The sequence below is a fragment of the Canis lupus genome, chromosome 9 (assembly GCF_048164855.1).
Source record: "Canis lupus baileyi chromosome 9, mCanLup2.hap1, whole genome shotgun sequence".
In the NCBI taxonomy this organism is placed as follows: Eukaryota; Metazoa; Chordata; class Mammalia; order Carnivora; family Canidae; genus Canis; species Canis lupus.
In genome coordinates this window covers 69,900,427-69,922,817 of record NC_132846.1, presented here as the reverse complement: position 1 = coordinate 69,922,817, position 22,391 = coordinate 69,900,427, and the positions used below count along the sequence as shown (strand labels likewise).

At 58.8% G+C, this 22,391-nt stretch overlaps 1 protein-coding gene across 4 annotated transcripts in view; it reads right to left on the bottom strand.

Annotated features, from left to right (window-relative positions):
- EVL (Enah/Vasp-like) overlaps positions 1 to 22,391 on the bottom strand; it is a 146,669-nt gene that overhangs the window by 640 nt on the left and 123,638 nt on the right. For 3 of the 4 annotated variants that reach the window (XM_072839912.1, XM_072839910.1, XM_072839911.1), the window contains exons 4-13: positions 20,352 to 20,415; positions 16,944 to 17,011; positions 14,998 to 15,227; positions 14,195 to 14,316; positions 11,175 to 11,235; positions 7,373 to 7,436; positions 5,720 to 5,786; positions 5,566 to 5,628; positions 1,978 to 2,044; positions 1,562 to 1,619 (exon numbers count right to left, since the gene is read on the bottom strand). In XM_072839912.1, coding sequence (XP_072696013.1) covers positions 1,562 to 1,619; positions 1,978 to 2,044; positions 5,566 to 5,628; positions 5,720 to 5,786; positions 7,373 to 7,436; positions 11,175 to 11,235; positions 14,195 to 14,316; positions 14,998 to 15,227; positions 16,944 to 17,011; positions 20,352 to 20,415 — 864 coding nt within the window. The remainder of the gene's footprint in view (positions 1 to 1,561; positions 1,620 to 1,977; positions 2,045 to 5,565; positions 5,629 to 5,719; positions 5,787 to 7,372; positions 7,437 to 11,174; positions 11,236 to 14,194; positions 14,317 to 14,997; positions 15,228 to 16,943; positions 17,012 to 20,351; positions 20,416 to 22,391) is intronic. The other variant, XM_072839913.1, reaches the window with a different exon arrangement.

Genomic DNA, 22,391 nt, shown 5'->3' with positions numbered 1-22,391 from the left:
CTCGGGCAGGTGGCCCCTGGTTCCGGCAGCGGCAGCAGGTAGCGCCCGGCCTTGAGCAGGGGGACTGTCCTGGCAGCGCTGCCTCTCGTCTTCTCCCCGGCCCCCCCGACCCCACCCCTCTCCCCACACTTGGGGGAGAGCGTTTAGTACCACGTGGACACAGACACTGCAGTGCGGGGACAGATTTCACCATGACACTGGGGACAGACCCCCCTCACCCCCGGGCCTGGAGCCAAAAGAGCCAAGTGCTGGGCACTCATCCAACCAGGGGATGCTCCTCGGAGCCCCGGCCCGTGCTGCCCCGGCCTCAGGGGAGGTCCACCCTCGAGGCAGCTTCCCCCCGGGCCTGGCCTGCGGCACCCGCCCCAGCTGCCCCCCCCCCCCCCCCACAGCCTCCAGCCTGGCTGTGCAACCCCGCTCTGGCGCCCACGGGCTCTGGCCCCGGGGCCAGCTGGCGGCCCCTCCCAGACGGGGCCCCCAGCAATAAAGCGGAGTTAATAGTTGGCCTGTGTCCTCTCTGGCTCCCAGCTGAGCCTCGCTCTTCATTCATTAACTCCTTATCTGCCCATCCCAGGCCTGCGGGGGGGACTGGACAAACAGGAACACCAGTTCTCGGCTGGGGCAAGGACAGGGCGCGGTGCTCACAGCTCGGGGCAGGGGGTTGGATCTCTGGCCCCACACGCAGGCTTCCATCCTGGCCTCCCCTCTCTCCAGCCGCCTGCCACCAGCACCCACCCCTTTTAGCTCATTGCCGGGGTCCCCTCTGCTGCCTCGGGGGCCAGGCCCAGGCTTGGTGGGGTGGGGGGCCCAAGCTGCGCCTCTCTGCTTGCTCCTGGGGCCAGCCGGCTCTGCCTGAACCTCTCCTCTTCCTCTGGCTTGGGACCTGAGCCAGTGTATCAAAGGCTCTGGCAGGAACCGGAAGGACGGATGTGATCCACTGCAAGGGCCCTGCCCTCGGGAGCCCGACACTCAACACTCGGAGCGGGAGACACATGCCTGCCCTCCCGGCCCAAGGCCAAGCCCGCTGGGAACTGTGTCAGACCCACAGGTCGTCCCGGAGCTTCTTGGTCTCCGTTACCCCCCCACCCCCACCCCCAGGAAGGCAGCAGCCGCCCTCCTAACCCAAACCCGGTGATCAAAGGTGGGAGACTCAGGGACGGCGGTCTGAGTGCACAGATGCTGAGGCAGCCAAGGATCACCGTTCAGGCTGCTTCACTGGTCTTGCTCAGGAACGCATCCTCGGATCACTCTCCCGGTCCACACTCACACATTCACCCCAGGGAGGAAGCCGGGTGAGTGCAGATCTAGCTGTCACCCCACCAGGAACATACATATCTTGGGCAAGTCACTTAACTGAGCCTCAGTTGGCTTGACCAGAGAACGGGGGGGATGTGATCAGCAGGAGGGACAGAACCGTGGCCACGGGACCTTGGGCGTCTGGGCCCAGGATGGTCTCCCTGCTGGGCCAGCACGGCTCCGCTGCCTCGCAGCCCAGGGGGCGGGCCGCCCCGCCGCCCCGCAGGGACCCTGGCTGACGTCCCGGGGCAGGCCCTCCACTCACCGTCGATGATTTCCTCCTTCACTTTGTGGAGCTCTCGGACTACCTCCTCGAGGATCTCCTGTAGGGAGCAGAGCTTCAAAGTGAAGGGACAGGAAACAGAGTGGAGGAAGCTGGCTTTGCCAGGGGCGGTGTGTCCCAAGGACGCATCTTATTTGCGTCCCCACAGGGCAAGGTTGGAGTGAATGGGAGACGGCACCCCACCCCAAGTCCTGCTGCAGAAACCAGGGGCGGCCCCAGAGCAGGCTGGGGGGCCAGAAGGGCAGAGGGAGGCTTCTCTGCTGCTGATGGGGTTGGGGGCCCAGTGCTGAGCGTGGACGCCCCCTGACAGACCTCTGGCCACCCTGCCTGCCCGCGTGGACATGAGAGGGTCCCAGCCTCTGGCTCCTGCACAGCCTCTCAGGAAAGGTCACACTCACCTGTTTCATCCGATCCAAATCTAAGGCATCCAAGGCCACGTCATTCACGCTCCCCACCGGCTTCATCCTGGAGAGGGTGGCAGGGTGCGGTAAGGAGGGCAGCAGGTCCTGGCGGGCGTCCGCCACGCGGGGACAGATAAGGCAGGCGGGTGTGCCAGGGCCTCCAAGCGCAGGGCCGAGGCCCGGGCGTCAAGCACTGCCCTCTTCCCATCAGAAGCTTTTTGCTTTTACGCCTGGCCAGCCTTGAGCTACCCTGAAAGGAGTCTAGTGGCACGTCTCCACCTCAAGAGGGTCTCATGAACACCGTGGCCAGCCTTCCCAACCGCGGGGTACAACGAAGGGGCTGTGTGGGGACGTGAGAGCTCGTACACAGACGCGCCAATGCCACGGTCACTGTTCCGGTCGCACTGCCCGCTCTGGACAGCAGACACCGGCAAGCTCCTCGCTGGTGAGGGATCTGTCCCTGCCTAAACCGGGGCTCGGGGAAACCAGTGACGAGGACTTTACGTAGGATGCAAAGTCACAAAAATCACACAGTAAACACTCATCCCAACAGCATCTGCTTCCAACCAACCAACCTCCCTGGCGTTGGGAACTGGTCCTAGCGTGTAACTTTTTTTTCAGGAAACGTCCTTGGATGTGGTGTTGCTCTTCTGAGGCAAAGGGTCTCGGTCACACGGACTGTCCTTTGAAACGCTGCTGAACTAAGGTTAGCTAGTTCGATAGTTAATGTCTCTTGCATGGGAACCATCCCTGGAAAATCTTTACAGAATGCTCATCTGAGCACTCAGCCTCTAGAACAGGGCAGTGGGGGCGGAGGGGCCCACCGTCTGAAGCCCACTCATCTCCCGTGGAGAGAATGGCGGCTGGAGCCTGCGGGACCAGGGAAGTGGTGTGGCCCGAGCCGGCTGTGAGGACCACGGAGGTGACGGATGGTGGACACACACGTGACCCGGCAGGGCCAGCCAGCATGGCTGCGAGGGGCTCCTCTCTAGGGACGGGGCAGGCTGGGCAGCCGCAGTGTGTGTGGGTGGCCACCTCGGGCAGCAGGGAGGGCCCACGACAACCCAGGCCAGAGCTGCTGCTGGGGGTGTCTGAAGGAAGGAAGACTGCGGTCCTGAAGGCAGGGCCCCCCGGGTCACGGCAACGTTACTGACAGTGGCCTCGACGTGGAAGTACCGTCTGCTGACAGACGAACGAAGAAGATGCAGTGCACCCGGCCCTAAAAACCGAGTCCTGCCGCGAGTGACAACAGGGACGCCAGGACGCCCCGAGGGTACGACGCTGGCTGGATCAGCAGGCAGAGGAAGGCAAGCACTGCTGGTCTCACTGGCGAGCCCACAGGAACACGGCAGATAGGTGGCTGTCGGCCGGGGCGGGTGAAGGAGGTCAAAGGGCACACGCCTCCGGGTGTAGTCGTGAGTTCTGGGATCTAATGCGCAGCATGGTGGCCACAGCTGAGCGCATGGTGTGGTACCCTAGAGGCGGCTAAGACAGGATCTTGACCCCGAGTGGTGGCTGTGTCCGCTAACCTCATCACGGTGAGCATCTCACAGACCTCTCACAGACACAGATCACACAGACATCGATCGCCGTGTTGCACACATCACACTCAGACGATGCTGGATGTCAACTATATTTTTAAAAAGCTGAGAAAACCAACCCCTGAATAAATCTAGGGGTCTAATACCTAAACCTGGAATAAAAAAAAAAAAAAAAAAAAGGAGGGGCTCAGTTGGTGAAGTGGCTGCCTTTGGCTCAGGTCATGGTCTCAGGGTCCTGGGATCGAACCCCGTGTGGGGCTCCCAGCTCAGCGGGGAGTCTGCTTCTCCCTCTGCCTCCCCCCCCTGCTCTTGTGCTCTCTCTCAATAAATTAAACCTTAAGAAAAAAAAAAAAAGAAATCCAAGAAGAACATGCTCCTGCTCCTCTCCTGGCTGAACTGAAGAGAGGCCAGTGTGGTTCTGAAGGAGACTAAATAGCTTTGGATCCTGGTGGGGAAGGAGGTGCAGCCTGAGACCCCCGGCCCACATGTCCGTCTGTGGGGTCGGGGCCTGTTCCAGCAGCCATTTCTGGGGCCACCTGGACAAACTGTTTCACCTGTCGGGGCCCCGGTTCTCCCACATGCACACCTGACAGCTCCCCCAGGGTCACCCGAGGCAGACTGTGGCCGCCTGCCCCCTTCGGAGCCCTCCGTGGAACTGGAGAGCACACTGGTCTCAGAGGTGGAGAGCCCCATCCCAAGTGGGAACACTTGGCAGCCCACCATGCTCCACCTGCAGGAAGTGCTGGGGGGCCACAAGCGCACCCCTGGCCACCTCACCTCCTCCCTCCTCCTGGGGGCCCCTCCTTTGGCTCCGGCCCCCTCACAGCCAGAGAGAGTGCTGGTCCACCACGGTGAGCACATACAGAATGCAGCCCAGCCCTCCAGCCACATGACCCCTGCCGGCCCCTCCCCACCTGCTGCCACCTGCCAGCCACGCTGGCCAGCTTCCTGTTCTGTGAACTGCCGGGTTGGTCACAGGGCCTCAGCACTTACCATCTCCAGCTCGGAAGACTGTCCCCACGCTCTTTGTAGGGCAGGCTCCTCCTCATGCAGGTCAACTCAAATGCCACCTCTGAGAGGCCTGTCCCAGCCCCTGTGCTAGAGCACCTCGGTCCCCAGCATGGTCTGCCATGCGACCCTCTGTGTTCCACACAGCACCTCTCAAACACACGGCCGCCTCGTGCATGGGCCTTCCCAACAGAAAATGGGCTCCTTGCAGCAGGGACCTGCAGGACCCAGCTCAGAACCTGGCTGACCCGAGACCTCACTCCTGAGGGCCGCGTCTGTCCTCAGCGCTCCGGCCGGAGCCGGGCCCGGGCCCTCCCCGACAGGCTCGCTCCACTCTGCACGGCCGGCTCCGATGCTACTGCTCTGAGAGCGGCTCCCCTGCAGTCTGTGCCGGGCAGTGGCGACCCTTCCTAGTACGGGTTCCAGAGACCTGCAGCTTTAGGCCGCGCTTGGCTCCGGTGACTATGGGGCTGTTTGCCTCTCACTTTTGGGGACACCTCAGCTTTGAACATTCCATCCTGCTATGCACACCAGCTTTTGGTCTGGGAAATATGGTCTCCCTGGGGGAAGACGGCTGTGTGCTGTGGGCAGAGGAGGGAGGGGAAGGAGGAAGGGTGCCGGCCGGTCCCGGGATCAGTTGAGCTGTGGGACTGTGTCCAGCTGCTGCCCACTAATCGCTGTCACAAGACTCAGGGCTCACAGACCTCTTTACGGGATCGAGGAGGGGAGGCCGGGAGGGGCCACCGGCTTGCCCGATGTCACAGTGAGCCCGGAGCACTGTCATGGGAGTCCGATGTCAGCCTCGCCTCACTGCCCTCCCCAGGCCCCAGTCTCTCCCTCTGGGAGGGGACAGCCAGAGTAGGCGTGCACAGCCCCTCACATCTGCGTCCCTCCAGCCCTGCCTTCCCCAGGTCTGAGGGAACAGGCCCACCCTTTCCCAGAGCAAACTGTTAGGTGACAGGACAGGGGGCGGGTTTGGGAGTGTTAGTCACGGGCAGGGGACAGAGGAGGCCCCCGAGACGGGGTTGTTCGGTACCTAGAGTGAGGCTGCGCCTGAAGGGGGCTCTTAGCTTCGGGGCTCTTGGCCACAGACGGGGTTCTACGGCACGGAATGAAACAGACATGTGAATTGGCCCGCCGCCCGCCGTGGCCCCGCCGGACTCGCAGTGCCGCCTCGTGGGGCAGCTCACCTGGACAGCAGCGAGGACACAGGCTTCTCCACCGAGTTGCTCCGCTCCCAGGGCTTCCGGCCAGTCTCTGTCAATTCATACCGTGGACAGGGAGCCTCAGAGCTGGGAGACCTCTCGGTGGCCACGTTCCCCCCACAATCCCAGGCAGGAGGCCCCCCAGTGCTGAGGGTGAAGGGCTACCCCATCAGGAAGGGCTGCTGCAGGTGGAGCTGAAACCTGGCCCCTCGTTCCCAGTCTCCCCACTCAGGACACAGCTCCCATTCCCTCGACCTGGTTGACCTTGACTTGTGGCCTGGTTCTGAGTCCTCTCACCACAGCTGGGTTTCATCTTGATGGGGGAGCCTCTCAATCATGACTCCCAGAGTCGAGTCATGACTCCAGCAAAGGGCTGGGGGGGTACAGAGGGAGCCCTAGCCGGGATGCTCTCAGGTCAGCCTGAGCGCCACGTATACACCTGCTGCCCAGACGTGCCCACCATGTCTCCCCTGCACCCTGCAGCCGGCCCCTTCCTGCCCCGGCCCTCAAAGCTACTTTCTTTTTCCATTTTCTCTTTTAAGTGGTGTTAAATTAATGTTTCATTTTACTTCAAGAGATTTTTGGACTGAATTGAATTCCTAGACTTTGCAGGATGAGCGTAGAGGCAGGAGAAAATCCCTAGAGGAAGCAGGGAAGCCACCCAATGGGTGTGAGGAGAGTGTCCCCAAAGCCACACTCCAGGGCAGATGCTGGGCCCACAGGCATAGGGCCTTGGGCAAATCATGTCACCTCCTAACCTGGGAAACAGAACCATTCACTGGGGTGTGCAGTGTTCATGGAGTCATTCACCAAGAATCCATGGTGGCAGCTCTCAGGAGAAGAGGACACAGGGGCAGTCTCACGGGGCAGGCAGGCAGCCACACCAGCAGAGTGGCAGGACCAGAGGCTGGTGCAACAACTGGCCAGAGCCTCCCTCTGCTGAGGGGGGCTAGCGGGGTTCCCCTCTGCCTCTCCTACCTTGTTCGGGAGCACAGGCCCTGTGTGGAGCAGATGCTGAACAAATGTTTGTTGAACGACTGACCAAGCACAGTGGCTTCTTCCCACCCTGCAGCCTCCAGGAACTGTCCTAACTCCATCCCTGTACCCTGGGGCTCACATTCTGGGGCTCACACGGGGCTTCTGAGCAGGGCTGGGACTGTTTTTCCTCTAACGCATAACTTTGGAAGCATCGCCTGGTAGACTTTCTTTGAGCACCACAATGAGCAAGACTCACGGGTGATCCCTGTTATACGTGCCACAGGTGGCGTTTCACAGGGAGACAGGAGTGTGGCAGGTCCGTAATCCTCCTCAGAGCCCTGGCCTGAGGCCAGGAACCTGAACCCCAGATGCAATGCCCTCCTTGTCTCCATGTGGGAAATGAGAGGGCTGGGTGGGGGGTTATGGTCTGGCCAGCCTGATGCCCTTGGGCTGTCGGCACAGGTGGCCACGTCAGCATCTACTCTGGATCAGTGTGGAGGCTCAGGGCTTTCGGGTGTCAGGGAGACCAGCTAATGCCACCTCACTGGCCCTCACTGCTCATCTGTACAGTGAGGCGGTTGGGTTGAGTCATCTTCCTGGAGGGGGCCCCTCCTGCTCTAAGACCTTGTGCCTGTTGCAGGGCAGGACGGCGCCCCTCACCTGAGGAGTTAGGTGGCTGGCTGGCTGCTCGGGTCCCGGGAGATGGAGAGGTGCTCGGCTCTTCCTGAAACGATAAAGAAAAACGCTGCCCTGGGGGATCCCTGGGTGGCTCAGTGGTTTAGTGCCTGCCTTTGGCTCAGGGCGCAATCCTGGGGTCCCGGGATCCGGTCCCGCGTTGGGTTCCTGGCATGGAGCCTGCTTCTGCCTCTGCCTGTGTCTCTGCCTCTCTCTCTGTCTATCATGAATAAATTTAAAAAAAGAAAAAAAAGAAAAAAAGGAAAAAGGCTGCCCTAAGAGTCTGCATAGGAAAGCCAGTTGGGGCAAGAGCAGGGTGCCTCTGACCAGGTCACGAGGACACGTTAGTTTCTCGCATTTTCTAAGGAGCACATCTTACTTTTACAATCAGCAAGACAATGAAAATTATCATTAACACGTGAAACCCCCCAATCTTGGTGGGGAGTAGGGCTAGCCCATGGACAGTCAGGGGAGAAGGCCACAGGGAGAGACATGGGCTCCTGTAGAGTGGGGCAGACAATCTTGGGGCTGGCGGCAAGCCCTGCCCATTACTGAGTCCCCTGTGAGCCCACCTGGCCAACTCCTTATGAGCACAAGCACGGCCTGAGCCCCAGCGGAGTTTCTGCCCCACTGTCCACTGGGCCCCTTCTGCTGCCTGCGGGAGTAGCCGGGCAGGACCACGGAAGTGACCTCCCTTCTCCAGGCCTGGTTCACATCTCCATGGGCCGCTGTGAGGACCAGATGTTAGGGAACCCTAGAGGGGGGTGTGCAGGCAGGCTGCTGCGGGGCTGGGCTGCCCAGGGCACGGCCCACGTCCTGGTTGTGGAAGACTCTGTTCACTCTCTTTTACCAAGAGAGGAGGATGTGGTAAGAACCCATGCTCTCTCTCCTCCAACCAGTCCACAAGATCCTCAGTGTTGCTGCCTAAGTGAGCTCTAGAACCTAGCTCTGCCCTCAGTGCCCCTCTGCTAAAAGCACCCACCTGCCGGGAGAGGCAGGGTTGACTGGTGGGCCGGGCGGAACCCAGAGCAGGGCCGCCTCTTGCTGCCCAGCAGCGGGTGTGCCCCACACCACTCTGTGCCTCTGCCTCCGTCCCCGCTAGCACCGTCCACTGTGTCTGCCCTGCAAACCCCGCTCACCATTTAAAGCTCTGGGTAAATGTCACTTCTCTTGGAGGCTCTAGGTGTATTTTAGGACTTCTCCCTCTCCCCCAGGGCCCCTGCTGCTTGCTCCCTCTCTCTCTGCCCTCAGCACTTTCTTTGCTCACCGTGTCCTTTCCCTTGAGGACAGTGGTCACATCCTACCGGCTCTGGACCCCCTGCACACATACAGCACCTAGCCCATGGTGGGGGGCACCACAGACCCCAGCAAATGCGTGTCTGGTCTGCCTGGGGGATGTCCATGGTGACACGCAAATAAAGGAGGTGAATGATTCAAATTAATTCAGAAGTAATAAAAGCTGACGTTTGTTGCACACCTGTACTTTGGAAAAATTTTATATTCTTGGGAAGGTGGTATTTACTAAGTAATAATAATTCCTCTGCTTTTATTAAGCAACATGCACAACTGCCATGTGGAGCACTGACCAGGGACAGCCAACCGCCCTGCCGAGGCTGAACTGGTGTAATTCTGACCCGAGGCCAAGAACTACCTTCTCTTGCTGCCCATGCCGCTTCCTGTCAGCTCTCTGCTTCCTTCCTCTCTGGTCCATCAGAGGCTTGGGGTGGAAGGACCGGGGCCCCATGGCCACCTCCAGGGTCAGGACACCGGGCTCAGCGCTCTAAGCAGGAGGCCCCCCAGCACCCGCCCCCCTACAATGTGAACCTGTAAGAGCCACTTGTTCTCAGATTGTGAACAGATCTGGCACCGACCAGGAAGCACCTAGATATCTGTGGGGTGAGCAGGCGAATCCTGAGAGCCTATGGTCTAGAAACAAGAGAGTGTGCTGGGCTCTGGTCTTGGGAGGAATCTCCTCGGGCCTCTCATCTCAGAGCGGAATAACTGAAATCACGTGCATTAGCACATGTGCATGGGGACCCGAAGGAAACAGGCAAGAACGGAGGCCAGGGTGAAACTAGGATAACTGAAACATTACAAGTTTTTCTCCCATGCCATCCTATTATTATTTCACTAATAATTCAAAGAAATGCTCCCTCTACAAAGGGAAGTTCTGCTTCCTCTCCGAGCTGGGAAGGAGAGCATGCTACATCTCCGGGGCACCTTCCCGCTCCTGGCCAGCAAGCCCGCTCCACCCCCAACTCCACATTTGGGGCTTTTTTTCCTCTTTTAAATAACGCTTGCTTGTTTGCCATTTGTTATTGAACCTACTACAGGTTCAATGAAGAGACTTTGGAAAACACTGAGCAGTACAGAACAGGAGAGCCCTGGCCCGCAGCGTGTTTGCTCTGGTGCTTGGGGGGCTCTCTCAGCTCCTGCTCTGTGGGGAGGCTGGCCCTGGGCGTGTGGGGGGCTCCTGACTGTGCGTGGGACCACAGCAAGCTGAACCAGCAGTGACCTGGATGCATATTCTAAAAGGAAAGAAAGAGTGGGGGTCAGAAGATGAGAACTTCCACTTGGAGTGGAAGGGTTCTCCAAGAAGTCCCTGGGATTTGAATCCACTCTTCTCGGAGCCGGGGACTGGGGTGTGTCGAGGGTTCTGGACGGGGCTAGGTGGCCCTGCAGTTGCCTGGAAAAGCCAGCGCTGATTCAGGAACGCTGAAGCGAGACCACAGGCTTTTGGTGCCTGTGACAACCCTGCAATTGTAGAAATGCGTGGGGCGTTAGCTGGGCCAACTCCAGGGAGCAGTACACCAGCCTGGTCCTCCCAGGGCCTAGTACCAGCAGGACAGAGTGCATCTGAATGAGCACAAGTGCGTGCACAGGGCTAGGGATCAAGCAGTGGGCAGCCTCACTTAGCCTGGGGGTCTGGGATGCTATTTTGGGGGGAGCCATGTTTACACAGAGATGAGAAGCTGGCTGGAGGGGCCGAAGGACTGCATGTGCCCAGGCATGAGGGTCAGAGAAAGGGAAACCCGGTTGGCAGGGCCAGAGCAGGGGCGGGGGGGGGGGGTATCCCAGATGAGCCCAGCCTGCTGATGGGGGGACGTAAGGCAGCAACCAACCTGCTGGTTATACTTGTCCTGGCTCCTACCCCTGAGATGCAAACTGTACGCCCCTTATAGTTAGGGTCTAAGATCAGCCACTGCACCAGGGGCCTATTTTTGTAAGAAAAGCTTAACACAGAGGGAAAGTCAGCCACCCCAAGTAGAAGCAGATGCTTGGAGCTTGTATGGCCAGATTGGGCTCCAGGGTCCTCTGCTCAGCTCACTTGCAGCTCCTATTGGAATCAATGGACTCAAGTGGAATCTTTTTAGAAATAATTTGAGAATATAAACTGCCCCAGTCTTCCAGCAGACGTCACCTACTGCGAGTGCACTCTGACTGCAGGCCTGCAGGCTTTCCCTTCACGGGACTCCTGGGCTGGATCCTGCTTCTCAGCCTTTTATCCGACCTCGTGAAGTTGTGACCTCCAGGGCAAAGCAGGGCCTGTTGGATGCTCAGAGAGCCCAGGCCTGCCGCCCAGAGTGTGGGGAGGGCCAGACTGAGTGCTTGGCAGGCTCTTCTGCACCCCCCCCACCCCCACCCCAAACTCTCTTGTCCGTCCTGTGAAACACCTGGTGAAGTTTCTATCACAAGTATGTCCAAACCAGGCGCATATCAGTGCCTCAAAGGCCTGGCATCTCCCACTGGTGAGCGCCCAGGGTGGCGAGGGCTGGGGTCTGCTTACCGCTTGGCTTTCGTCTTCCTTTTTATCAGCCGGCTTGTCTGTTTGGGAGGCTGCTTTTCTCCTAACACAAGGAGGAAGAAGGTGCAAATCAGCTCCTGAAGATTCTCACGCTGACCCAGATGCCTCTGCTGGACACAGCCTGGTCCTCAGAGGAACCTGTGGTGGGGATCTGAACCCTGTTTGGTGTGAAGGAGGCAATGCCTTGTTGAATGCCCAGGCCTTCTGTGCTCGTTGCATGACCCTGGACACAAAACTGGTCTGGGCAGGGAGAACAGGGGCCGGGGAACATTCCTGTGTCTGTTTACAGCACCTGAGGGCTAGAAGAAGTTGATTTGCACCCTGTCTAGGTTCCCAGGGCTGGGTTCACCAAGCCTGGGCTTGGGTGGGTGGCAGCTCTTCCCCCAGGACGCTCAAGGCCAGGCACGTGGGATGGGGAGAGGCGCCCCTGGGTCACAGGTCGGGGCATTCTGTCTTCAGCCTGACTGGCCTTGGTAAGCGAATCCCACTGCCTCGTAGAAGGCAGAAGTACCTCTTCCTGCCTCAGAACTCAGTCCTGCCGCGGTGCCTTCCCTGATCACGGCTGAGTCTGTCCCTGCTCAGAAAGGGGAGGATCCCAGAGAGCTGCAGCTGATGCCCTCTGGTCAACCTGCCTGCTCCCCACTTGCACGGACCCCTTCTCTTAGCCCCTAAAGCCCACCTGTGTTTTGGCCTCCTCAGTGGCGAACGTCTGGCTGACGCCCTGAGCTACACGCCCCTCCGTATTCCTCAGAGTATGCCCTCGGGGCTCCTCAGCTCTGCGAGGCTGAGGCTATCATAGCCGAGAGACACCCCCAGGGAATCCTCCCCACCAACCTCTTCCTCACAAGAGCAGAGCCAGTTCTGGGGGCGCCCGGGTGGCTCAGTGACGTGTCTCCTTTAGCTCAGGTCATGATCCCAGGGTCCTCAGATCGAGTCCTGAGTGGGGCTTCGTGCTCGGCAGGGAGTCTGCTTCTCCCTCTGCCCTTCCCCCCGTTCATGTTCCCTCTCTCAAGTGAATACACAAAAATATTAAAGAAAAAAAAAAGAGTAGAGCCAGTTCTGCCTCTGCCTGGTATTTCACGTCTGTCCTGTCTTCCTGCTGATACCCAGCACCAGCTGGCAGCCCCTCTTCCTGGACAACGGTGGCCCCCTGGCTGGGCTCCCCACTGCCACTTTGCTCTATGACACTGTCTCCACCCAGAGCCAAGCTTTAATCTTCTAAAGACACAGAGCAGGCAGGCATGCCAGTCCCGGGAGGGCTCTTGGCCGCGCGGACTTTCCCGCCTGTGCCCCCCGCCGCTGGGAGAGAGGCCGGGCAGAGGCCGAAACTCCGGGCTTCCAAGAGTGCCTCGCTGAACCGTGCGGGCGGGGTGCACTCATGCTTGTTCTTGGCAGGGCCTCGGCTGTCCCGCCAGCATCTGGGCGTCTCACGGGCTCCTGGTGACACCAGCCTTTTCCTGTCCTCAGGAACTTCCTCTGCGTTTGGTCTGAACCAGCTGGGCCTACTTGTTATTGTTGATGCACTGCTTTTGGACTTGGAGAAAGTGTATTTTCTTTTCAAAAAACATCTATTTTTACCCAAGGCTCTGTTCACCTCTGTGAGATGGAGCCCGACGTGCCTGCAAACAAGGCTATCTCTTGCAGCCTGACCTTCGTCACTCCTCCACACCCTGGGCTCTAGGCCCAGCGGCTATCTCAGCCTTCCCAGTATTGTAACACTGCCCACTCGCCTCTGCCTGGACATGTGTTCTTCTCCTTCCGGGCCGTGCGCATGTGGAACCTCCCCTTTGGAGCCCTCCTGGCTTTCCCCAGGGAGTGGCTTGCACTGGTGGGTAGCCATATCACCCTGCAAGCCTCCATTCTGTTGTGTGACAACTGTTCACGGTCTGTCCCTGTTCCTGGTTACCTTGTGTGTCGTAGGTACTCAGCCTCACAGCTCTTTCTGCCATTCACAGCAGGCTCCTTCTCCTGTCCCTTGCCATGTGTGCAGAGGCCCTGGGCAGGAAATGCTGGCTCTGCCCTTGTTGCAAAGCCCAATGACCTGCACTCTGGGGGCCTAGGTTTCCCACTTCATCCTCTCAGAGCTGTGTGCACTTAGTGAGGTGATCCCCCAGCCCAGTTCTCACTCAGGGTGAGTCCGCTTGGAGGACAGGGGACGTACCCAGAGAGTGAGAAGAGGTTGGGGGGTGGGTGTCACTGTTGGAGCAGGGCTCGGATGCTGCTTCGTGGACAAGAAGGAGCATTCTGATGGGTGAGGTCTGCCCCTGAGCCCCCTGCTCTGGTGCCCAGGGGAGCCATGGCATTGGCAACCTATGTCAGCACATTCCTGCTGCTATGCCACGTTTATAAGGAGAACCCAAGCTCTGCAACCCTTGTGAAAAGGTCTGCCTGCCTGGCCTCTCCAGCTGGGGAGTCACTGTGTGGCACAGGGACAGGCTGATGGCCTTGGGCAAGCTGGAGCCACACCTGCTAGTGTGGTAGAGAAGGGGATGACTAGGCCTGCGGCCCCAGCACTCAGCCAGGACGTGGGTGGAACTCCCAGGGTGGTGCCCTCTGGGCTCCTCTGCTTCAGAATGCCTTCCCTGTGTCCTCCACAATGGTCTGTGGGACTGGTCCCGCGGCACGCATTTGCCCTGGTAGACTCTGAGTGGCTCCAGCACTGAGGCATCTCATTTATGCTGGGATCTTAAGTGTGAGGAAGGAGCCTCTTCCCCCCCTGAACCAATGTCTAAGATTAGCTCCAAATTTCCCCCTGCTTAGGGTGAGGTTGGTACATGGAAGCTGCGTCAATCAGTGAGGTCAGGAGGAGCTGAGAGCTGAGACGACTCCTCTGGGCTTGATGCCTCAGGGTGAGCCCTCGAGGAGGGGAACTTGATTAAAGTTCCCTGCTTGGCTGAGCCCAGGTGACAGTGGGCCCTGGGACTGGGCAAGGGCTATGCTCTGATGCTGAGGAGCAGGAAGTCCCTGACAAGTAGTTGGGTCTGGGGGGCCTGAACACCCACCTCTTGGCCAGCAGCTTGTTCATTTCTTCCATGAGGCCTCCTCCTCCACCCCCACTGCTCGCCCGGTTGGCGTCAGACTTGGAGGTCCCGCTGGGGCTGGAGCCTCCAGAGGCATCTTCTGGCTAGGAGGTAAGGATGTAGCATTAGTCTGGGGTCTTGGGGGGGATGTCACTGGAGGGGGAGGGGGCACATGTAAGCATGGATGGGATTCCTATGATGGTGGCAAGGAGGACCACGGCTCTCGAGGCTCATCCCTCCAGCTCCACAGGGGACCAAGCCAGAGTCCAGCAAGGGAACAGGACTGGCTGGTCGCTGCCCAGCACTGCTGGCTCATGTCAGTGCCCCTGCTAAGGTGGGTGTAGACATGAAGGGAAGGAGAGGCAGTGTCAGAGATGCTGTCAGAGTCACAGCCACTCAGCTGCCCCATGGCCGATCCCCCTTCCAGGTCACTGCAGAGGTGCTGGGACAGGCCGCGGGGCATGGCACTGCTGGCATCTAGGATTGGTGTGGGAAGTGAGAGGGACCCAGATCCAGGAGACCTGGGTCTGAGTCGGAACCCTGCATCTGACCGCCACACGGTGGGCAAACTGCTTCCATGCCTGTGCCTTGGTCCCCTCATCTGCAAGGGGATGCTTCTTGCCCCGCCTATGACGGTCAGCATGAGGGAGGTTAGAAACTGAGAGCATCTTGTGGCTGGCACAGTGCCGGGTGGCACAGATGGTGTCTACGCTGGAGGGCTTTCCTGGGGTCTTATACATGGGGGCAGTTAGGGGCCCGGCCCGCCCGTACCCATGGACGCTTACCCGCTGGACTCTCCTCAGCTTGGCCCCAGCCAAGGCGGCAGCCAGGCCGGACACGGAGCTCTCGTCATGGCTGGCACCCTGTGCTCCTCCGGCTGGCAGTGGGGGTGGGGGTGGGGGGGTGGCCCCCGTGGGTGGAGGCGGGACAGGGGGTGGGGGCGGGGGCGGGGGTCCGCTACATGAGAGGGGGGCGCTGGCTGCAGATGAGGGGTGCCCCGGTGGGAGGATGGGTCCTGAAATGCAAGAGTGGGGCTTAGTCAGTCCCTAGTCCCCCGCGGCTACTTCCCTGGGTGGAGCGACAGAGGGAAGCCTGCTCCTCTGAGGGATCAGCTCAAGGCTGCTTCTTCCAGGAAGCCCCCATGGGATGCACCTAGCCCTGGTCCCTTCCCTCCCTACGCTGGTCTCCCCAGCATTCTGGGGCTTGGTTGGACTTACAGTGTCACATAGTGAACATCTGTTGAGCTTAGCTAACCTTCTCTTGCTCTAATCATGGTCTTCCCATGGGAGATGAAGGGCTTTGGTGGCACAAATTGTATCTCTTTGTCCTTCTCTGTACCTAGCACCACCCCAGGGACCAGCCCTTGTTGGTCTCTGAGATGCAGCTGTGACTGACCCAAGGCCTCTGGGGACTGTAGCAGGTAACTGTGGTTGCAGGGCTGTTGGGGGCCTATGTGAGGGGGCAGTGCTGAGCAGTCCTCTGTCCACCATCTGAACAGCCTCCACCCAGCGCTCACTGAGCCTCCCTTGTGTGCCCAGCACTGTAGCAGGTGCTGGGGAAAGCAGCCACAGGCTCCCTGCTCATGGCCTCGTGGGTAAGCAGGGAGCGAGTCACACAGATAAATGCACATCTACAACTGCGGCAGAATGACACGTGCTACTGGGACCAGGCACATGTGCCACGCTGGCATACAGAAGGGGGGGCTCTGACCTCAGAGCCCAAACTGCAGGGAAGTGGCCACCGTGCCAGGACGGTGACAGATGAGGAGTCAAGTCTGGTATAGGAGGAGTGAGGTCGAAGAAGGAAAAAGAGGAAGGGAAATGCAAGAGTAGGAAGAGGTACCAGGAGTGCTGTGGGCACCAGGCCTCTGCACCTGGGGGCCAGCTGTGACGGGCAGGAGTGACGGGCAGGGCTGACACAGGACGGGCAGGGGGGGCCCCACCGGGGGTCTAGTGGAGCTGGGGGTGCTACCAGCTAGCATTTGCATGAGGTGGGGGGGGGGCTCTTGCCACTGGGCAGAGCCCAGTGGGGGGGCTCTTTGCATGAGGTGGGGGGGCTCTTGCCACTGGGCAGAGCCCCTCCACCTTGCCACTGGGCACTGGTGCTTGGTTTTCTCATCAGTGAAACAGGGTACCATCCACCTGCTTACTGCGCAGGGTGTTGGAAGGAAGTATGTAAAACAAAGGATCTGAAAGCGCTCGCTGACCCGGGAAGTCCTGTGCTCACTAACCAGCATCGCCACTCTTCAGGGAACCTCTGGCCTTACTGTGCTCGGTTCTGGTCAATGCTTAGGACGATACTGCACCTTGTCTGCAGGGCTCCTGACTCCCGGGGCAGGTACGCCTCGCACTTAGTCGCCGTGCGTGCACTGTGATGCTTCAGTGTTACCCTGACAGGGGCTCCCTGACAGGATGTCCCTGACAGGACGCTGAGCTGGGGCTGTCTCTGCCTCGACTGCTGTGTTCCTAACCCTTAGCACGGTGCCAGAGACACAGGCTATGCCCACCGAGCATCTGCTCAGGCACTGAGTGCTGGGGGACCGGAGGCTGGTGGCGAGGGCCGGACAGAGCTGAACTGATCCTCTTCCCCGAGCTGTTCTCTTGTCCCCCTGCTTTCATGGGACTATCACACAGGGAGATCTATGCAACCAGCAGCTCTTCATGGAGGGCCAGAGGTGCCCAGTAAAGGAGCTGGGAGCAGCTAGAGAAACAGGCCCCACAGGGGCTCTCACCTGTGGCTGAAGTTCTTCTCTCTAGAGACTCCTGACGCTGTTGCTGGTGCTGCTGCTCCATCACTTGTCTGAAAAACAACAGCAGAGCAGATCTGACTTCTCGGAGCTGAGAACAATGTGGTTCTGTGTCCGGGAGCCTGGGCTGCAGAGTTGGGTTTCACTGGCACTCCCTGAGAGCCACTGCACGCCCGGGGCTGGGGGCCTCAGCGGTGAGCTCGCCCCCTCCCCCCTGGCCCCGCCTGCCAGGCTCGCTGTCCTCACTGAAGGGAGGTGGGGCATGTGACTGGTTCCAGGTCCCCGAACAGCTGAGTGCTGGCAGTACCCTTGAACAATTTCATGAAGGCTGGGGCGACCATCTGGCTGAGTGACCAAGCTTTTCCCCAGGCTGGACGTGCTCATCTAGCTTTTGGGGGGCCTAGAACCTCAGCAGACCTGACCTTAGGGTCGCCCATTCTTAATACAAATGACTATGTTTCCTGGAACGATTTTTAGGCATTGCTGGTTGCCAAGAGAAGGGACACTAAGCCGGCATGTCCTCATTCTTTTTACCCCAGATCTAGCCGCAGGCCAGGCCTGCATCAGAGAGCCATCTGGTAGGCTGCAGTGTGATGCTGTGTGTGCCTCAGTGGGCACTAGCATCCTGGGTCCTTAAGGCAGAGTGACCTCGGTGCTCTTGAAGGCTGGTCGAGTGAGGACACCAACCCACAAATATTTCTACAGAATCCGGAACTGAGATGCCGAGGCAGAAGTCATGCAGACTCCGGAGAGCAGCAAGGCTTTAACCTTGCTTTAGCTTTAATTAGCTCTGCTGATGAAGCACAGGGTGAAGGGATGTTCTCACACCTACTCTGGGCTCAATGGGAAAGCGTGCTAGAGGCAAGCTGTGGTTTCTGCCCTGGCCACGAAGGGCAGCGGCAGAGCGGGAAGCTGCTGGCCATGGGTCTGCACTGTACACTCAGTTTTCAGTGAGCTGATGCTTCTCTGGTGCTGGAACCATGCCTGGCACGTAGCAGCTGCTCAGTAAGTGCTTTGTGAAGCAACAGATACACATAGGAAGGAATAAATACAGCTGCCTTCATCTTCAAGAACGGTCAATGACACAGCACCTTTTCCAGAGGGGACCCAGAGTTTACTGCAAAGACCATTCAGAGGTAGCGACCTTTCTGGGCTCCTGTTCTGGGATCATGGCTTTGTTACTGTGGGCAAGTCACACCCCTTCCCCAGACATCGGCTTCTCTGCAGAAGAAGCACCACAACACATGTTCAGGGGGCTCTTAGAAGGGCTATGTGTGCCCTATGAAATAACGGTAAAGACCCTTCTGGCGCGAAAGGTGTTTGAAAAGCTCCCAACAGTGCCTGCATCAGCTTCTCTATCCAAGATGCTGACACATCACCCAAAACTCCAACTTTCCCAGCAGGATCCGTATGCTTAGCTGCCCCTGGTAAAATGAAGGCACTTGGAAGTCCTCAAAAATCAGGTGTGGATTTCAGACCCTGTTTGTGAGAGGGTACAAGGTTCCTGGGCTTAGAGTCACCACCTCGTGTTGGGCCCCCGTGGAAGTCATCTCTCCCCTGGGCCTCCCTCGGTGTGAGGTGACCGGCAGGGACAGAGGAGCAGGTCGCAGGCCTCCAGGGGGCGCTCCAGCCCACGGAGCGTGGACTGTAGGTGGCCTCCGAAGGAATGCGGGCCTTCCGTGGTGGGTCAAGGTAATGCAGGCTGGTGTGTAACCGGTTCTGAGAGCTCTGCCCTGTACATCATTCCTGAGTCCACCTTCTCAGGGTGGAAGCAGCCCCAAGACCCAGCAGAGGGCTGAGCGGGGGCCGGAGGGGGTGCCGATCCTGGTGCTGCCTCTAACTGCTCGTTACCTTGGATAAGTCCTTTCCACTCTCCAGGCTTATGTAAGGGATGGTACCAGTAACAGGAGCCTTGGAAGGTTAGTGTGAGAAGTAAAACGAACCAAAGCCTGTAAAAGCCCTTCACAGGCAATAACATGCTGTATTCTTGAGGGGCCAGAAGACAGGCCCATGGAATCAAGAGACCCGTGGGAATTGATAAAAGGAGTCTCCTGTCCATAGGCAGTCTAGAAGCACAGTCCCATCTTTATTTCTTTGAGGTGGGCAGGGTGAGGAATACCACTGTTATGTTCCAATGGGTAACAGGCCTAGAGCAGGAAGGTGCCCAGGGTTACAGAGCACCCCGTGGGCCAGAAGGCACTCAGAGGTTACCAGCTATGGCCTTCAGTCCTCAGGGTGGGGGAAAGGCTAGAGGAAGGAGGGCCCTGGAGATTCTCCCAGCCAGCTGAGGGGTGGGGACGGGGCCTCCCCACCTCCCAGCCCAAGATTCCACATGAGGCTAGCTGCAGGCCCCCGGCTCAGCCCCTTGTCCAAGAACCTGGGTGGGGAAGGCCTGCACCCGGCCCTCGTCCTGGGCACAGCTCCCACAGAGCCCGATGCAGAGCCTCTCAGAGATGCAGAGCCCCTGCCGAGGCGATGGTAGGCCGGGTACACGCCCTGGCCCTGCCTTTCCTGGCAACGTGACCTGGGGTGGCTGCTCCCTCCTTGGCCACCACGAACTCTTCTGTAAGTTCAGGACAATGGTAGTGGCCCCTCCTCCCAGTCTGAGTGCTTTAGAAGCTCCTTGGAGGGGATCCCTGGGTGGCTCAGCGGTTTAGCGTCGCCTTCAGCCCAGGGTGTGATCCAGGAGACCCCAGATGGAGTCCCACGTCGGGCTTCCTGCATGGAGCCTGCTTCTGCCTGTATCTCTGCCTCTCCCTCTCTCTGTATCTCTCATGAATAAATAATAAAAATAAAATCTTAAAAAAAAAAAAAAAGAAGCTCCTTGGAGTGGGGGTGGGTGTCATTCAAGGCTCACATCCCATGGGAGCTGCCTCCTCCATGGCCTGGCAAATGAGGACAACAACTCGGCCCCGGCCAAGCAGTTGGAGAGCAGCTGCAGCCGCTGAAGGGCATTCACCACCTTTGTCCACCTTAGTCTCAACTGGGAGGTGAGTGGGCTGGGGTCAAGATCCTCCTGAGAGGCTCTGGCACCCGCCCAAGGCAGCCAGTGAGGGAGTGGCGGGCAGCCCTGGGTGGGTCGGCCTGCCTATCTCCAGCAGCGTGGCCTTGGTCACATCACCGAACCCCTCCACAGCATGACAATCACCTCCTAACACACGTGGGAGGGCTGAGTGAGGTAAGTGAACAGCACCCAGGATGCTGCAGACCGGAGGTCTCCATGAGACCACACGTTCCCTTCCTCGGTCTGGCAAAGCCACAATGAACGTGCTCCCTCTTCCTTCTGGTCTGGCCTGTCCCCACCCTGGTGTGTGTCTCTGGGAATCCTGGCCCTAGCTGCAGGCGTGTCCTCTGCTCGCCGCAGGGTGCCACTGGCCCTGGCTGGGGGATTACCTTCTCTGGATGTCCATCTCTTCAGGAGAGGGGCCATTCTGCACCTGACGCTGGGTGGAGGGGCCTGTGGGGCAGAGAAGCACAGAAGCACAGTGGTTAGTGGAGAAGGAAGGCTCTGGCAAAGCAACCTGGAGCTCTCCCCGTCTGCCCTCCTGGCCCACAGGAGCGGTCCCTGCCCTCTCAACGGGTCCCCAGCCTGTCCCATCAATCACCTCTCTCTCCCCGTCTTGAGGTTCTTCTCTCAGAGCCCAGTACAGGACAACATTGCTCGCGTGGCTCAGAGTCCATCACGTAGCTATTGAACCCTCTCTCCTTCCCTTTCACACTGCACTTGCCGTGTCCTTACTTCTTCACTGTCTCGGGCCTCTCCACGTCCCACCAAGCCGTTCCAACTAAAATCGCCAGTGTGCTCAGCATCACCAAACCCAGGAGATCCATTCTGTCCTGCCTTTTGAGCAGGAGGTTCAGTGGGTTCAGTATCAGAGCCAGGGATTTCACATCTGGTCTGGTGGGGCCGCAGCCTGGCCTCCTCACCATGATGCGGGGCCCTCCTGTCTGCATCTAGGAGCCTGCAGCTGTGGGTGGGAAGGACACAGTGAGGCACAGATGGCAGAGGCTGTCACGGACAGAGCCTTCCAGGCCACACCCTTGCCCTGGACTCTGAAGGCAGGGCCCAGAGCAGTCCAGGTCTGCTGCGTGCACCCTATGTTCAGATGGGGGCTGGCGCTGTGCCACACGTGCAAGAAAAGGCAGGCTTCTGCCCTAAACTGAGAAAGAGCTGATTGTTCCCTTCTCTTTGCCAGCTCAGATGTCACTGAGGAACTGCACAGAGTCACAGTGACAGGGAGGGACCCTGGGCAGGCTGGTCTGACCTCACTGACTACATGGGGAAGGAGCTTGTCTCCCCTCTAGGACAAAGGGGCAGCCACGGTTAGCCCATAGCAAAGCCCACAATGTGTGCAAGGCTTCTCCCACAAGTGCTTTGAGCTGCAGAAGGACTGGCAGGTGGTCCCTGGATCTGGGGCACAGCTGGGGAGAGAGAACAACAGAATCTCAAAGCCAAAATGGATCATCTGATTGTAGGGCAGTCTCCTCCCCGTGCAGGAGTCTCCTGTGTGCCTCCCAGGCAGCTACTGTTGCCCAGTCCCAGCAACGGAAGCCACTACCTCCATGTGACCACGACCACATGCTTGCTTCCACAGAGGTCTTAAACCTGCCCATCCTCAAAGACCCTGTCTCTACCACCAGGAGGGACACAACGTGAGTCAAATCTTTCCATGCCCTGAGCGAGCTTCCACGTTCAGCAGTCTCTAGACTTGCTGTCCTGGGCCCTAGTACCCACTTTAGTCAAGTTCTTAGGGAGCCACGTCTTGCTGCTTTCCTGGCCCCAGTATGAATGTTCCAGCTGGGGAAGGAGGAGGCCAGTGGGCCTTCTGCTTGGTGGGAGGAGAGTGCCCTCCAGCACTCAGGGAAAAATGCTTCCCTGGGTCAAGCTGCCGGAGCCCGCCCTTGCTTGGTGCCTTCTGCTGCGCTCTCATGATGGGTAGGAGAGAAGGTGCCTAAGTGCTTTTACAGACATGACTTGTAAATACCTCGCGTGGCGGCCTGGCACACGATAGGCATCAGATCAATCTCAGCTTTCTTTCTCCAACTCTAAACACGTTTTAAAAATTAAATAATTTAACATATAATTTTGATCTTTTTAATAGAAATTGGTTTTTCTGACTTTAAGTAACATGTAACATGTTCAGCACAGACTTTTGAAAATTTAAAACACATCCTTGGGGCACCTGGGTGGCTCAGTCAGTTGGGCATCTGCCTTCGGTTCAGGTCGTGATCCTGGGGTCCTGGGATTGAGTCCCACATCAGGGTCCCTGCCTCTCCCTCTGCCCCTCACCTCACTCGTGTGTGCTCTCTCTCGCTCTCTCAAGTAAATAAATAAAATCCTAAAAATAAACAAATAAACAACAAATCCTTAATGGGGCTCTTTCTCTCCTATAGGGAAGACCCAGGTGCTAGTGCTCCTTCCTCCTTGTTCTC